General features: G+C 39.9%; 1 protein-coding gene across 1 annotated transcript in view; it reads left to right on the top strand.

Annotated features, from left to right (window-relative positions):
- adcy8 (adenylate cyclase 8 (brain)) overlaps positions 1–16056 on the top strand; it is an 86482-nt gene extending 70426 nt beyond the window's left edge. The window contains exons 15-19 of the mRNA XM_054624367.1: positions 5023–5181; positions 12112–12258; positions 13151–13243; positions 14290–14404; positions 15557–16056. Coding sequence (XP_054480342.1) covers positions 5023–5181; positions 12112–12258; positions 13151–13243; positions 14290–14404; positions 15557–16056 — 1014 coding nt within the window. The remainder of the gene's footprint in view (positions 1–5022; positions 5182–12111; positions 12259–13150; positions 13244–14289; positions 14405–15556) is intronic.
- Positions 16057–16717: the final 661 nt, after the last annotated feature.

Here is a 16717-nt window from a genome sequence, read left to right as displayed (position 1 = left end):
GTTGAAATGATAATGCAGTGTATTGTTGTCGCTGTAATATCCAATCTGTTTGCAATGATGTTGAAATCATGATGTATGCAGATGACACTGTGCTATACACCCATGGGAAAAACGCACAAAAAGTCGCCATCGTTAAATGACCTATGTCTTACTTTACATGTTGAAAAGACCTTAACTACGTAATTTTCCTAAAGATACAAGCTCAGAGACTGTCCAGTCATCTGCATAAATGAGCAAGAAATGCATAGTGTGGAAGAATTTTAATACTTAAAAGTCACTCTTGATCTAACTCTTGATTTCAAAAAGCTTTTAACACACTAAAATTAAAACTTGGAAATTTAAGAGATAAGCAACTCCCTTACAGGTGATAACAGACAGTTAAAATAGCCATACAGATATTCAATTTATAATATGGAAATGCTCCTAAAATACATGGTTAAAAATTCCTGTAAATATTACCACTGTAGTATAAATAATATTTAAATATAGTATTATACATTTTGAAAATGTTAGTGTCCTCTCAAATGTTCCCTTAAGCTTAAAGAACATTGACAATGCTGCTCCTCCTCCATGAGGAATTTTCAGAAATAACATTCATGTGCTCTTTTAATTCATGTAATCTCAAATTATTCTGATTATTTTATTATTCTACATAGCTGCCATGGACTATGGCCGTAAAATAGCAATTTGCTAACACCTGGTGTAAAATATCTGTCCTTATTTTATAGAAGTTAGATGTTATTTTTGCATTGTCCCTTTCCAAATGAAGAAATAAAAGATAACATAAATAACCAGGATGGCAGCTCCCAATATGGATCTTGGGATAAATCTGTCACAACAATAAAACTGAGGGGTTGTGAGACAAAGAAATATACTCTTTGGTAAACATTTGCATGTGTTGAAGGGGTTTCCATGTCGACAAAAAGCCAAAGAGATTGACCCTTTAATACACAGCAGAGGCGTTAGATCCATAACACCAGAGCAGAGCATCCTCTCAGGTGTTATCGCTCTGTAATATCTGACCTGAGTGACACAAAAACATAAAAGCAGCCAGTTCATTCAAACATCTGACACATTATACGAGCCCATTTTTAAAAAAAAGAAGCAGTCAGAGCCTGATGGAAAGTGGTATCACCGCGTTGCTTTCATGCTCTCGCTATGGCAACCTTTGATGGTGCAGTTCAGCGGCCCGGCGTCGGTCAGAGATGGAGGTGGAGACGGCCGTAATTGAGGCTCCTTTTGTAGCCCCATAAAAGTAGAAAACAGCCGCATTTGAAGTCACCCAGTGGCATATTGATTTTCACCGGGGTCAATTCTACCTGTTGTTTGTCGGAGCAGAGACAATGACGGCTCACAGCCCTGAAAGGCTGTTTGTGTGAGACGCATTAGGCCGAGTGAAAAGAGAGCTTGTAAAAAGAGACTTTTTACTCGTTGCAGTGTCCAGTGTGAGAAAATCAGATCCAGCTCTCTGTTTAGTGCAGTGTTAATGGTTTGATGTGTCAGCTTTAACCCAATGGGAACCCTGAATTATCTCTGGGTAAAATGTGTACTGAGTGACATAAAAAAAAACGTTATTTGTCTCATGCTAAGACTCGCAGAAGGTGTTGTGTTAAAACCACGTCTCCTCAAAATGACTTTTGCATTCAAAGTATTTGCATGTTATCACCACCCAGATTTTTGGTCAAGATAATGACGTAATATTTATGTAACTATTTACTTATAATCTGCATTTTTTTAAATACATTTTGGTGAGGAAAGGTCACACGTCGGCTGAATCAATCTGTGAACCCAAAATAAACAGATTTTGCTGTCATTTTATTGCAATAAACGGATCATAACTAACTCATAATTACATCCTGATGGTGATTTGTAAAAAGTCAGAATCAAAGCTGTGTCAGGTCTGTCTTGTAGACGACAAACAAACTTAAAAAAAATTTGTTTTCTGAATGAAGTCTGGACAAATCAGCACCATGACAACATTGTAGCTGCTCCATCAACAGTCAAAATAACAGAATCCAAGTTTGGAATGAATTCGGCAGGGTCATTATTATTTATACACATACATTTACACACATTTTAGTTTCTTCCGGTCTCTGTAGTTTCGTTATTGACACAATTCTTGCGTATTTGCGTCATATGTGTCTATTCTCACCGTTGCAATGACTTTGTATGTAATCGTAATCGTAATTCAGACATTTTGCTTGGAGCACAGATCCAACAGTTTCAATCCTTTGTAGCCGAAAACTCAAAACACCGTCGTCTATTGTTGAGAAAAGGCTGTAAAAACATCAGTGAGTGCTGCTTTCAGAGGAGATCGTATTGTGCTGTGAAGACTATTAAGAGCAGAAAGATGGAGATGGAGACTCTTTTATTCTTCTCCTCTGTCTTTTTTCATGTCGAAAGCCTCCCAATCAGTGCTCGTTAAATGTGAGTGTGATGTATGTTGTCTTCACAATAACAGCCAAGATGATTACAGTAGGATGTTAAGCTCACATGGAGGAAGACTCTTCTATTTAACTGTATTTCTTTGCATTTAACTGTAAAAAATACAAGATACTGGGCAGTTTCATGTGTTCTGACGTTGGTTTCTGTTTTCTTTATGAGCCGAGCCACAGAGCTTTGCCGTCATGAACTGATGGAAACAGAGCACTGAAGCCAGATGAGGTCGTTCTTCACCAACGCTGCTTCCTGTCAGAGCAGTAATTACATTATCAGGAGCAGCGAACATGAAGCAATTCATTAGAAAAGCTGCAGACAAGGCTCTTGTTTTTGGAACGATTAGATGATCTTTTCTTTTTTGTGACGTCATACTTTTCTTCTGAATCATTTTAGGACCAGCAGATGAGTCGAGGAAACCTAATTACTTACTAATTACTTCTTCATCATCAGTGGAGGCCTGTTTTCAAAATGAACTTCCGTCTTTACAGGGAACGCAGAGTTAGTGCTTTTCAAAATAAAATAAACTTCCAACGTAGGTTTACTTAGTTTTTAGGTTTCCTTACGCAGCAAAACTACTCGGTCAGGTTTAGAGAAAGATTAATGGTTTGGGTTAAAATAAGGACGTTTGTAACATAACATCACCAGTCTTCTGTGTGGGGCATTTTCATCCAATCAGATAAGTTTTACATGTTCTATCATGTATCTAGTAAATTCTAAATGTTGTTGTTTCATGATGTCCATGATTCACGATTTCCTTTTCACAGAAGACTGTATTTGGACTGTATTTGAGTATGAATCATACACTTTTGATTTGATTAGTAATATTTGGGTTAAACACAGCAAGACTTAAAAAGAAAAGGGAAGTAAAGAGATAAACATTTTGTATTGGTTTGGGTTTCAATCAGGACTTTTGTTACGTAACATTGCAAATCTCCAGTGTTGGACATTTTCATCCCGTCAGATTAAGTTTAAGTTAAATTTAACATGTTGATTTAAAAAAAAAAACTCTCAATGTTGTTGTTTAATTAAAAATTAAAATGCACATTTGATATAGATTTCCCAAAGTAACCAGTAAGCCAAGCTTTCAGATAAATGAAGTGCTGCAGAAAGTTTGATATTTCCCTCAGTGATGTAGTGAAGAAAAAGTAGAAACTCTTGATATTTTTTGCCTGAATCTGCTCCGAGTTTAATTTCCTCATATATTTGAACCCTAGCTGGGTGAGCATACGAACATTATTCTACCCAAACCTAATTACACAGTGTGTAAGATGACAGCAGCTGTAGCTCTGAGTAGAATGTGCGTTGGCACAACACTTCCCTTTCTGGGGTTAATGGAAGCTGTTTTATATTAAAGTGTCCGAGGTCGTGCTGATTAACGCCCAGGCGAGCCGTCGTTTCGCCGACCGCCATCTCATTATCCCGCCGCCGAAACGGCCCCGCTGGCTTTGTGTCCATAATTAGAAAAACAGAAAATGAGATTGAAGTTTGTTGCTCACTCATATGATTAAAGGACTAATTGATACCAAGATTAATCACAAAACAGCTTCCGCCAACCGCCAGAGAGCGACGCTTAAATCCTCACCGGCTTATCTGTCTGCCCCTCAAATTAATTTTCAATATCAGGGTTCTCTCTCTCTCTCTCTCTCTCTCTCTCTCTCTCTCTCTCTCTCTCTCTCTCTCTCTCCTGCAAGTACGAACTAAATGGTACCGACTTTTGTTTGGCTCTAATGTATTCAAATTACTTTGTATTAATTGTGCACTCAGAAAAGCAATTTGTGTTGCACATTAGAATCCTATTGCTGCAGATTGATCGCACTCTCTTGTGTTTCATAATTGATCCAACCTTTAACGGATTTGGTTAAATTTAGCCGCTCATTTCAGAACCGAGGCTCAGCCTTTCCATCATCTGAACGACGTAAACACCATGACTTTCCTAGTGCGGAGGATAGATTTTTAGGCGTTCAGAGGCTTTAGAAGTAACGTCGAATGTTTGGAGAAAATGGGAAATAATACTGAGTTTCTGTGAAGAGTGATCTGTAGTCACGGCATCAGGCAGAGTTAACAGCGTGAGTATCTGTATGAATCATACATTTTTGCCAGGAGACGTAAAGATTTGTTTTTGAGAAGAAAATATCTTTCAGAGCATCTGAGGGTTTGGTTCTTAAATCTTCTAAAAGTATCTCTCTATAACATCAAATATTCATGACTGAAAGAGCGTCAACCAAAGTCAAAGTTCTGAAAAAAAACAGCTTTATTATTTTATGAAGTCTTTAAAATTTTCAGCAAACCTTTCTCTTCAGGACTCTTTGAGTGTGTTTTCCTCAGGTTTGATTGACAGCGACATCAGCAAACGATCTCACAACTGAAAAATACATGAAAGAACATGAGTACTTTTATATCTGAGTACCACAAAGAATTAACAATCTACATTACAGGGTTGAAAAGCGACTGCTGGAAGTCAATGGAAGAGGATTTCTCTTCTTCCTCCTTGGCAGGATAATATCTCCTCGTAAAAGACTGAACTTAGACACCAGAACACTTTACTCACTCTTTCTTCTTTGTTTGTGTCTCCTCCGTCTTTAGCTGGAGTACACGGCGCGGCTGGACTTCCTGTGGCGCGTCCAGGCCAAAATGGAGATCAACGAGATGAAGGAGCTGCGAGAACACAACGAGAACATGCTGAGGAACATCCTGCCCAGCCACGTGGCCCGACACTTCCTGGAGAAGGACCGGGACAACGAGGTCTGCACAAAAAAACCCTTCATACAGTTTTATTCCTCCTCACAGAGCCGAGAAATACGGCTGCAAGCAGAGTCCTTAAAGTACTCTGCCATGTTGCGGTTGATGCTTGTGGGAATTCTGAGACTCGGGAGATTGTAGTGCAAATTATCTCGAATTCACATTATCCTCTTTTCAATGTTGTGAGGATGCAACTCCACAGCTTGTTATGGTGATGCTTTTATATTGAATCTTAAATTTCAACTAACACCCTGCGACCAAAAAACCAAGATGGTGTCGACCAAAGCACCAAGATGTCAAAGGCCAAAAACAATGATGGCAAATATCAAAAAACTAGATGGAGATGGTAAAACCCAAGATGGCGAAGACCAAAAACTAAGCTGCTTTTTAGGAGCCCAATTCCAAATCTCAACTAACACTTGAACAGAGGTGTCTCCAACAGTACTACCACGTGACAATAACTGTATCATCACAGAGAAAGAGAACATCAGTGAATACTGCCGACTGCTAATCCATCTCAAACTCATTTGAGGTGTCAAAGTTGAATTTGAAACCAATCTGCTCATCGTAATCTTAAGGAACGTTTATTACGTTTATTATTAAGCATCAGTGTAGGTTGTCTGTGCAAGCAGCATATTACGACCCATATTTACATTTGTCTTTATGGTGAGACCTCTAGTGGCTGTAGTAATTATGAAAGCAGCAAAGGAGGAAGTCAAGTGGTGTAGTACAAAGAGTGAAAAAGTCTGTAGGAGGGTCGGGATAGATGGAGTCAACAGGTTGAGTTATTTTAAGTTACTACATTAATACGTCACATACTTGCGTAACAAACTTACCTATTTAACCCGAACCAAAGTATTTTCCTTAACATAACAGTTTAAAACCTGCGACTCTTTCATGATGTTATATAGATCGGTCATGTGTGCCATTTTGGGAGTTTGAGGATGTTTTACTACAAGATTGTTCTCATCATTTTAACAGTTCTGATGCAATTATTCTCACCAAAGTAATTGTTGAGATTTGGGAACAATGTCAACAGCAGTCAAATAATCAGACATGTTGGAAAAGACGAAGTTTCACCTCCAAATGAAGTGTTTTAGATGATTTGGATAAACTGAACTCAATATTGCAGAAGAAAACTGTGTTAGTATGACTACACTGAGTACAGAAGGTCACAGTCAAACACCTTCCAAATACATTGGAGGTTTGTTTCCAACATGTCTGGTCAGACTGTTCTTTAAAATGTAAACTGTAATCAATTCTGAAAAAAATGATGGTAAGATGAAAAAAGACCCAAATGCAGCACCTCCTTTGTCGACCTCTGCTATGAACCAAGATGAATATTTTCAGTAATAACAGATTTAAACACAATAGTGACTCTGAAGCACAAAGCACACTTCCTCTCACACATCTACACATCTTCACCTCGTTTTTCCCCGCTGACCCGCTCTCAAAATGAGTCCTCTACGTTCATTACAATCTGCTCCCTGAGCCTCAGCGTTCCAGCCCGCCAAGAAAGAAGAAGAAAAAGGCTCGGTAATTGCTTTTCAAACAGCTGTACAGAGAGAGAGAGAGGGAATTGGTGGGGCGGTTAAATCAGCCGAAGAGCTTTTTTTGGTCGTATGCATTTGATTTGATTTTAATAACAAGTTGTCAGTCGAGCAGCAGAGAACACACTGATTTGTCTCTCCGTCGGTGACTCAGCTTCCACAACTCGGCAGAGTCAAACTTCACAAAGTTTCCCTTTGTGTTCACCTTATCTCTGCTGCCTTTGTCCCTTTGTCCTTTTAATTTCCATTCAATAGAGCTGCACTCGGTAAAAGTCTAAAATGGGAACACACGCATCAACACACAAACCCTATGGGTCGTCTGAAAGCTGGTGCGTGTTTGTGCCAGTTTTTAACCCATGTACTATTTAATAACATGAACTATTTTCAATTCATACCTTAGTGCTTTAGACCCTTTAATGCATTTATCTTAAATGGGTTTTGATTATTATGACATGCACTACGTAGCTTGAGGTGGAAACTCTTATCATTACTAGCAGGCTGCAGAACTTTGCATCCAAGCAGACAAAAGGGCATTAGAGAGGTCCAATCAAGCAGCAACCTCCGGATCCTAAAAGTGAATCCAAAGCTTCATGTGTTAAAGCTGCATTCTCTCTCCTGTCCATCAGGGGGCGACTCCTCTGGTTGTATAGAAGTCTATGAGAAAATGACTCTACTTCTCTCTTGATTTATTCCCTCAGTAAACATTGTAAACATGAGTTTATGGTCTCAATCTCTAGTTTCAAGTCTTCTTCAATACAGCATGATGTTCATTTAGTAAATGATGCTCCATTTAGAGTCAAACAGACCATAAAGCAGGGGATGCTTTAGGGCGGGGCTACACACTGATTGACAGGTCGCTACACCGTCGTTGTTGGGACTGGGAGTTGTCCCTGTTATTTTGTTGTAACTTTAACCCTTCACAATGTGTTTTTACCTTATCAAAGCTGATAAGTTGGTATCAGTTTGGTAGCCTAAAAAGGATTTACTCAGCGTTTGGCTTCATGCTCTTGTGTCACTTCTGGTTGCAAAAAACAAGATGCTGACTACCAAAACAAAGATGGTGACAAGATGGGGACGACCAAAACCCAATAAGGCAAAGGCAAATTTTAAATATGACGACGACCAAAAACCAAGACGGCGACGACCGAAAACTTAGAAGCAGATGAAAAAACCCAAGAAGGCGATGACTGAAAACAAAGATGGTGAAAGGCAAAAAACAAGATAGGACGACCAAAACCAAGAAGACGATGACCAGAAACCAAGATGGCGATGACCAGAAACCAAGATGGCGATGACCAGAAACCAAGATGGCGATGACCAGAAACCAAGATGGCGATGACCAGAAACCAAGATGGCGATGACCAGAAACCAAGATGGTGATGACCAGAAACCAAGATGGCGACGGCCAAAACCCAAGAGGGCAAAAACCACAAACCAAGAGGTCGAAAGCCAAAACCCATATGGTAGCGGCCAAAACCTAAGATGATCATTGCTAAAATGCAGACTAAGTTGTAAAAACACTCTATTGTCTAAAATATCATTGAATCCTGTAGCATTGGAAGTTTCCTTTTACTGTAACCAACCATCTCCACCAAACTCTACAGTTGTCATCATGCCTTCAGGCAGGAAGTGTTCTCCCCAGACCGCCAGATTTAGCAAAGTGTGATTCATCACTGCAGACAACACATCACTACTGCAGAGTCCAGTGGCAGTGAGCTTTACATCTGTGCTGCCCACGCTTGGTATTGCACACGGTGTGATGTGAGGCTTCTCATGGAAACTCATTCCAAATGAACACCCAGATGCACAGTTCTTGTGCAGGCGACTTGAGGTCAATTGATTTTTTCCCATCCTGGGAGCTTGTGTGGCTCTGCAGCTGAGCCGCTGCTAGACGTTTCCACTTCACAGTAACAGCACGTAGGGTTGACCCGGGCAGATCTAGCAGAGCAGAAATATGACGAACTGGCTTATTGGAAAGATGTCACCTTCAGGGATGGCGGTATACCCTGGTCTCATGTTGCTGTTGGAGGATTCTGCACAGCAATGCAGGAAGTCTGGGGCTTAGCAGAATCTCACACTATCTACGCTCCTGTCTGGTGTTAGGATTGAAGAAAAGCCAGGAGGGTAGATAAGATAAGATAAGATAAGATAAGATAAGATAATCCTTTATTAGTCCCGCAGCGGGGAAATTTGCAGGCTTACAGCAGCGTAGAGTAAAGTGCACACAAGAGATATAGTAGAAGAAAGACAAGATAAAAGAATAAAAAATGAAAATAAAAAAAACAAGTATTATAAATAAGCAATAAAAAAAAACAGTAGAAAAACAACAATAACTGAAATATTATATTTACAGACAGAAAAAAACTATTTTAACTATTTTAACTTTTTTTAACTATTATTGCACAGTGTAATGTGTGATGTATTGCACAGGTTTTTATTGTCATGTTATTATTGTCATGTGGTCTGCTGGGAGCAGAGTTGGTTGTGCAACGCTTCGTGCAAGGCTTCGTCTTCTGGTAAATCTCTACCGTGTCTGGACAGAATCTCATACCAATCAGTCCAGGTTCTACAGTAAAGCAAAGTGGTGGACCGACCGAAGGATCAACATTGAAAAAAAGATCAATGTTTTAAACAATTTAAAAGACTAATTGCACCTTAAAAGTGAACGCTTCGTGATGGAAGGAGGTTGCTGATGACCGCAGTGGGACTCTGTAATGAGCTGCCAGCAATTAAGATGAAAGACGAGGTGACTTTGGGATGAATCTATTTTAATATCCATCACCAGGGTTTTGATAAAAGGTCACACAAAAACTAAAATATTTGAGCTTTTGTTTTTTTAGAAATTGAATGGGAGAAAAAGACGGGACAAGAAAACCTGCTTCATTTAACTTCTTTCCCCCGTTGCGTTCTCCCCGTTTACCGACTGGATAATGGCGGGTGGAGCTGGTCGTCAGAGAGGACGGTCATCGTAATCGGCGTGTTGTCCTCGTCGGGGCGCCGTCATTATCGACTCCTCCAATCTTCCCTTTGCCTCCACAAACAAAAGGCGAGCGGCAAATGAATTATGAATGTCAGGAGAGGAGAGCTGATATCATTCTGCTCCCATGTCTGTTCCTAATTAAAAAAAGGGGGCCATGATTAAAAATGCATCCATTAGGATAGGTTGGGTCCCGATCACTTGTTACATTATTAATTAGGCTGATTGTTGTTTCGTGATTTAGATACAAAAGAGCTGCGTTGTTAATGGGCTACTACACCCCTGAAGAGCTGCTGATGATCTTCAGAATTAATCAGAGTGTTTATCCTAACAACTTAATTTTTAGGCTTTTAAAATGATGTATTTGTTTATTCAGACAAGCTCAAAGACATCACCTGGTGATGTGTTAAAGCTTTCTGTTTCTCCTGTGTCGATGTCTTTCACTTTACTTTTTCTTCCTCAATTCTGATTCCAATCATCTTTATTTTACCCAAATCTCTGCGAGGAACTCATTCAGATTATTCTGCTTAGTGTGAGAAACTATTTTCTGAAGGGTTCTTGGATATTATATTGATATATTGCCGAGCCCTACAAGAAGAAATACACACAAATTATGAAGATACAGAAACAGAACACAAATTATTAAGAGCCTTTAACCATAAGGAAGGTGATGAAAAAAACAACAACACAAACCAGAAACATTTGACAGTTTTTTGCAAAGAATATTCAGCAACCTCCGGTTCTGAAAAGTGGGTTCTAAGCTGAAGTGTCTTAAAGCTGCATTCTCTCTGCTGTCCATCAGGGGGCGACTCCTCTGGTTGTATAGAAGTCTATGAGAAAATGACTCTACTTCTCTCTTGATTTATTCCCTCAGTAAACATTGTAAACATGAGTTTATGGTCTCAATCTCTAGTTTCAAGTCTTCTTCAATACAGCATGATGTTCATTTAGTAAATGATGCTCCATTTAGAGTCAAACAGACCATAAAGCAGGGGATGCTTTAGGGCGGGGCTACACACTGATTGACAGGTCGACACCAGAGACGTATACGGCGTCTCTACGTCACTCCTCCTCAGTCCTAATATGGTCACTTCCTGTTCACTGGTTGCAAAAGTCCCAGATGGCGACTAAACTCGACGGTTTGAAGCGTTTAAAACGTCTTCACAGTCGCCAGATTTCAACCAAGGAATCTATGATGAGGAGGTGCAACAACACAGACAAACATACTAACACACTTTGCAGTCGGGTTTCACTTTTCCTTTAGCAGCCTGTCTGCATCCACCTGTCGAACTCCTCCTAAAGTAAGATCACCTTTCAGGACGAAGCCCCAAAACAAACCTCAGAGCCCTGACTGACGTGATCCTGGAGGGACGCAGTGAAGAAATTCAATTAGTTTGACATTTGACCGAGCTCATTAAGTGTGCGTAATGTCAGCGACGATGTCACGATGAAGTCTTATTTTCACAAGTGTAATTAAACTGAAAAGTCAAGCAGAATACAGAGAGAGAGAGAGAAGCAGGACTCCTTTGATTATTTAAATGAAACGTTGGACGCTATGTTTACCAGCTTATTATTCACATATTCACATAACGATGTGATGAATCACTCCATGTGGCATTAGTGTGTGAGGACATGGTTTCACGTCAGCGAGGCTTTGTGCTCGCTGGTGTGTCGACGTTGCCCCCCGGTGGTGGAGGAGGTGTGGTGCATCTGCGTCCTCACATGCTGCTGTTGCATCTTCCACTCTGCTGCTGCTTGAGACGGACTATCACAGGACATTCAAAGCTTAGTTTTTCATGCAGATGCAACAATTTGTTTTTTGAAACATTTCTTGAAGTCGGGATGAAATGAAAAACCCTTTAACCCTTTAAAATCATAATTTTATGCACCTATTTAACAATATATGCAATAAAAATAACAAAATAAATATTTATTTGTATTTTTTTTAATCAAAATTCAACCATCTTTTCGTGTAAAACAAAATATAGCATTGAAACTAGTACAAACTAATTGGTTCCTGTCATTCATCCATCAATTAATCTGCCACTTTTAGCGACAAAGTAGGAGTGTGTGAGCCTCAGTCCTCTTGTAGCCGTGTACCGCACTAAGCCCGCCTACTTTTAAGCGGTCCAATCAAATGCAAAGGATCTTATTTAAGAATACGTCACAGTAGAGAAGCTAAAGATGCCCTTACATCTGTTTTACTGGGATGTAAACATTGACTGTGAGTCTTATTTGTTTGCACATGTTGAAATAAAACGAAATACATAAAAAATTATCACATTTCTCAATTGATTTCCTCATATGTGCATCATCTGCACTGATCCAACACACTAAAACATGACGCTTTGTACTCCATATAGATGTGTAGTGTTCAATGTGTGACTTCTGTCCCCCCTCCCACAGGAGCTGTACTCCCAGTCCTACGACTCCGTGGGCGTGATGTTCGCCTCCATCCCGGGCTTCGCCGACTTCTACTCCCAGACGGAGATGAACAACCAGGGAGTGGAGTGCCTCAGGCTCCTCAACGAAATCATTGCCGACTTCGACGAGGTGAGACTGCGGCCCCTCTGAAGTGCTCCCACTCCCACTTCAGCCAAACTTTTAAACATGACGCTTTTTTTTCGTGGAGTACACTACTGGGATGAATCCAGGTTTGAGTTTCCCTCCAGTATAGATTTCCATTCAGAGTTCCAGAAGGATTTGGAATAGTAGAATATATATCCTTAGTTCGGTATTCCCTCCAAAAATATCTTCATCTTTCTTCATCAGAGAGATTTCTCACATTTTTCACTGAAGGGAAAAGAAGCTAAATTAAAGACAATCCTCCTGACTGAGCCACAACAGAACACAGCAGCTATAAATATCTGTGCGAAAAAAAAAGTATGTACTGTTAAAAATGTAAAGTACAAAAAGTAAATCATCAAAAATACAGGCAGGTGAATGTGAATGTTCCCCTCTCTCCTCCTTATGTTACAAGTTTGGTTTGTCCAAGTCACAAGTTTATTCACAGTCAAAGAAATCAAATCACAAAGACAAAAAAAACAAGGGAAACAGAGATAAGAAACAAGTTAAAACATGAAATACAACGTGCTGCATACATGCCTGTCTGATCAGATGGGTTTTTTTAGCCGCTTTTAAAGAGTCAAAAGAAGTCAAGCTTATTCAAATCTTCAGCGTTCCATCTCCTGAAGTCTTAAAACGTGTCTGAGATTCACCTCAGAGCTAAGAGCTCGGCTCCTGGTCTGGTGGAGCAGAAGGTTCATGATGTCCTGCAGAGAAAAGAAAAAGAAACCCAGAGGGAAACATTTAAGTACTGCAAAACTACTGTTAAAAAAAAAGCATTAAAAAGCTATTTTATTGTTTAGTCTTTTGTGATTATATGATAATATATAATAATCAGTGGGTTGTAGATGACACAGATCTTTGTTTCTTCTTGTCCCAGCTGCTCGGAGAGGATCGGTTCCAGGACATCGAGAAGATCAAGACCATCGGCAGCACCTACATGGCCGTCTCTGGTCTGTCCCCCGAAAAACAGGTCAGACACAAAGCAGTGAATAAAAACGTCTTCATGGTTTTCCAATAGTGGATTTGATCCGCTGACTGACATTAGGTCACCGTGGATGGACGTGTGAGACCTTTGATAATGCAATACAATAATTATTCTGTCTGTATATATAATATTATAAAGCTTTTTTTACTTACTTATTTAATATTCTTTACTGTGTAATTACTTATTTACTTATTCATAATACTTGTTTTGATCTTGTCTCTTGTTTGCACTGTCCTCTCTGCTGCTGTAATCCTGCAAATGTCTTATCCTTATCTTATCTTATCGGGACTTAATTTTAAATCTTATCTTATCTTATCTTATCTTATCTTATCTTATCTTATCTTATCTTATCTTATCTTATCTTATCTTATCATAAACTCAAAATAACCATGTTTACGTTATTTCACTGATTTGTGACCAAAAATGGGAAAACTTTTTCTGGCTGGGTCAAAAAATACAAATTCCTCTAAACCCACTAAGGATTACCTAAATCATGGTTTAACTTTAAATCATGTTGCACCAAACTTTTGTGAAGAAAGATGAAATTTGTTGCTCTAAAATGTCTAAATTCTGTAGTTCGCTGTTTGAATATTGATTCTGACGTTAGAACATAGAAAAAAAGACATTTTGATGCTGGTAAGAGTTTTACTTCTATAATTAAAGCTTGATAATTCGTTTGGATGATATGTGGAGCATATTTTGTCCTTTCTGGAGCAAAAGGTACAAAAAAACAACATAAGGCAGATTAGAGTTTAAAAAAATAATCCTTTCAGGAGATTCGAGTTTGAGAAAACTGAAGCATCAACTAAACAAAGGCCCTACAATACTGTGCAAGAGTTAAATATTGAAATAACGCCATTGATGACGTTGATGGGTCTGTGTATCTGGTTTCACCAAATCTGGTGAATAAAAGAAACTAAATAAATCTAGAAGCAGTATGAATAGAAGTAAAAATAAACATACGAGTCTGTAAAAGTAGCGTTGTCTATTGGTCCTGACTCCGCCTCTTCTCCTGCCTCTGACCTTTGCAGCAGTGTGAAGATAAATGGGGTCACCTGTGCGCGTTGGCCGATTTCGCCATCGCCCTCAACGAGAGCATCCAGGAGATCAACAAACACTCGTTCAACAACTTTGAGCTGAGGATCGGTAAGAGCTCCGCCTCTTTCACCTCATTCGTTTCCCTTCTTAAATGAGGTTTTCCGCCTTGTTTCATCACATCTTTGTCCCTATTTAAATCTCTTGTATCTTTATTTAATATGTTTTTAATCCCATGATGAAGAGTGTAGGATACATGCATCACTTATCCATTCATTATGTTATTTTTCATAATTTATTAGACTCAAAACACAAAGAAACAAAGAATATTATACAATAAAAATACTATTATTTATTGAATTTATTTAGAATCTATCTGTTTACTGATCAGTGCATTGGTTATTCTTGTTTTGTTTTCTTTTTATTTGTTACCCTCTGAACCCTAAAACCAGCCTGCGTGATGGAAAAGCATGTTTCTTTAAACAATCGCTTAAACTAAACTGTTTATCATAGCAAGAAGCTGTAGAAAACGCCATTATCAGCAGGTTTTTATCTTTCAGGATACCATGTGCACCAAACGCTTCCACCAGAGAAAGAAACTGAAACTAAGCTTAACATTGTGATATTTAATCCAAAAGACATTTTATTCTACATGTCTCGTTTAAAATTTTGCTCCAAATAAACCTTTTGCTTCAACCCGATTCTGTAAAAAACATTCAATTCTGAGCTCCTCAGAGCAACTATGAAGACAAGAGTGACTCATCTGAGACCAACAGTCATGTGACATAAAATAAAATGAACCCAGAGCAGAACAGAGAGGCTGGGAGTAGAGGATGTAACCATGTGAATAGTTCAAACACTTAAAGCCTTCATTGGTAACAATTGTGGGCATTTGGAGAAATAATGGATATATAGATTCCACTGTTGGCCGATATTTGTAAAATAAATGATCACAGAAATTCAAATTGTATTTTGTTTTTTCATTTTTATGATTTATTGCATTAAACTGTGTTTTATTACAATAAAGCCATGTTTTAGTTATCTCTACTTTTAGTCATGATTGTCCTGGACTCATTTATATTGTAATGAAAATCAAGACCACAGAGAGTAAAATGTGTCAGGAACAAAAAACGCTGAAACTTTGGCTTCAGAGGGTTCAACTGTGAACTGTATAAACCAAACAGATCTTTGATGTGTGGAACCCTGAGTTCCAGCTGTGAACTGGATTACTAAAAAGCAAACATCCCTGTGTGTCGTTAACAGGAATGGCCCACGGCTCGGTGGTGGCCGGCGTGATCGGCGCCAAGAAGCCTCAGTACGACATCTGGGGGAAGACGGTGAACCTGTCCAGCCGGATGGACAGCACGGGGGTCAGCGGCAAGATCCAGGTCCCCGAGGACACCTACCTGATCCTGAAGGAGCGCGGCTTCGCCTTCGAGTACCGCGGCGAGATCTACGTCAAGGGCATCAGCGAGCAGGAGGGCAAGATCCGGACGCACTTCCTGCTGGGCCGCGTGCAGCCCAACCCGCTCATCATGCAGCCGCGCAAGATCACCGGCGAGTACTCGCTGGCCACCGTGGTGCTCAGCCTGGTGCAGTCGCTCAACAGGCAGAAGCAGAAGCAGATCCTCAACGAGAACAACAACTCGGGCATCATGAAGGGCCACCACCACTACAACCGGAGGACGTTGTTAGCGCCCGGTAGCTCCGAGGTGGGAGCGGGGCACCACCCCGAGGCGGCCGATAAGACGGAGCTGTCCTGAAGGGCGGACCGGAGCTTCGGCTCCACGCGGGTTTCTCAGAGGCGGAGCGGCGCTAAAGGCAGAAAACGATCCGAGTGGTTGAGTTAAAACTTAAGAGGGGGAAGCTTTTTTGGACACAAAAAGTTCCTCAGGAGTCATAGCAACTTTGGTGTTCGAGTTCTGGAAGCTTTTCCTGGTTCCAGACCTCCAAATGGATGCACATTCAAGAAGGTCTGGTGGTTTTTCCCCCGTAGGAACTTCAGGCAGGGTTCATGAAAGAAACATCGTGCTTCTCTACTGGAGTTAGGATCCATTCCAATCAGAAATGGCAAAAAAAGGTGGATGAGACACCTTCTGTTTGACGGGATGAAGACATTCGTTGCTACTCGCTAAAGGAACCCATTTATAAGGTTTCAACCAACCGTTTCAAACCTTCTGACCCTCGGGGTTGAGATCCACCAAATTGGTCAAAAAACGAGAAAAAGCAACGCAACTTTGTCCACTTTGCTCCAACAAGTGGGCGGGGCTAGTTTTTGCCTGGACTGATGGAGGCCGGCTCCCAAACTTTGTCATTCCACAGCTAAACAGTTCACTAAAACATGTTTCTGAAAACATTTGAGGCGAGAAATAAACCATGTATTAACAGATTATTGATCCTTTTTTAAATATATTTTGACAGTTT

Source organism: Anoplopoma fimbria, chromosome 3 (genome assembly GCF_027596085.1).
Source record: "Anoplopoma fimbria isolate UVic2021 breed Golden Eagle Sablefish chromosome 3, Afim_UVic_2022, whole genome shotgun sequence".
Lineage (NCBI taxonomy): Eukaryota > Metazoa > Chordata > Actinopteri > Perciformes > Anoplopomatidae > Anoplopoma > Anoplopoma fimbria.
This window is presented reverse-complemented; position numbering and strand designations above follow the sequence as displayed.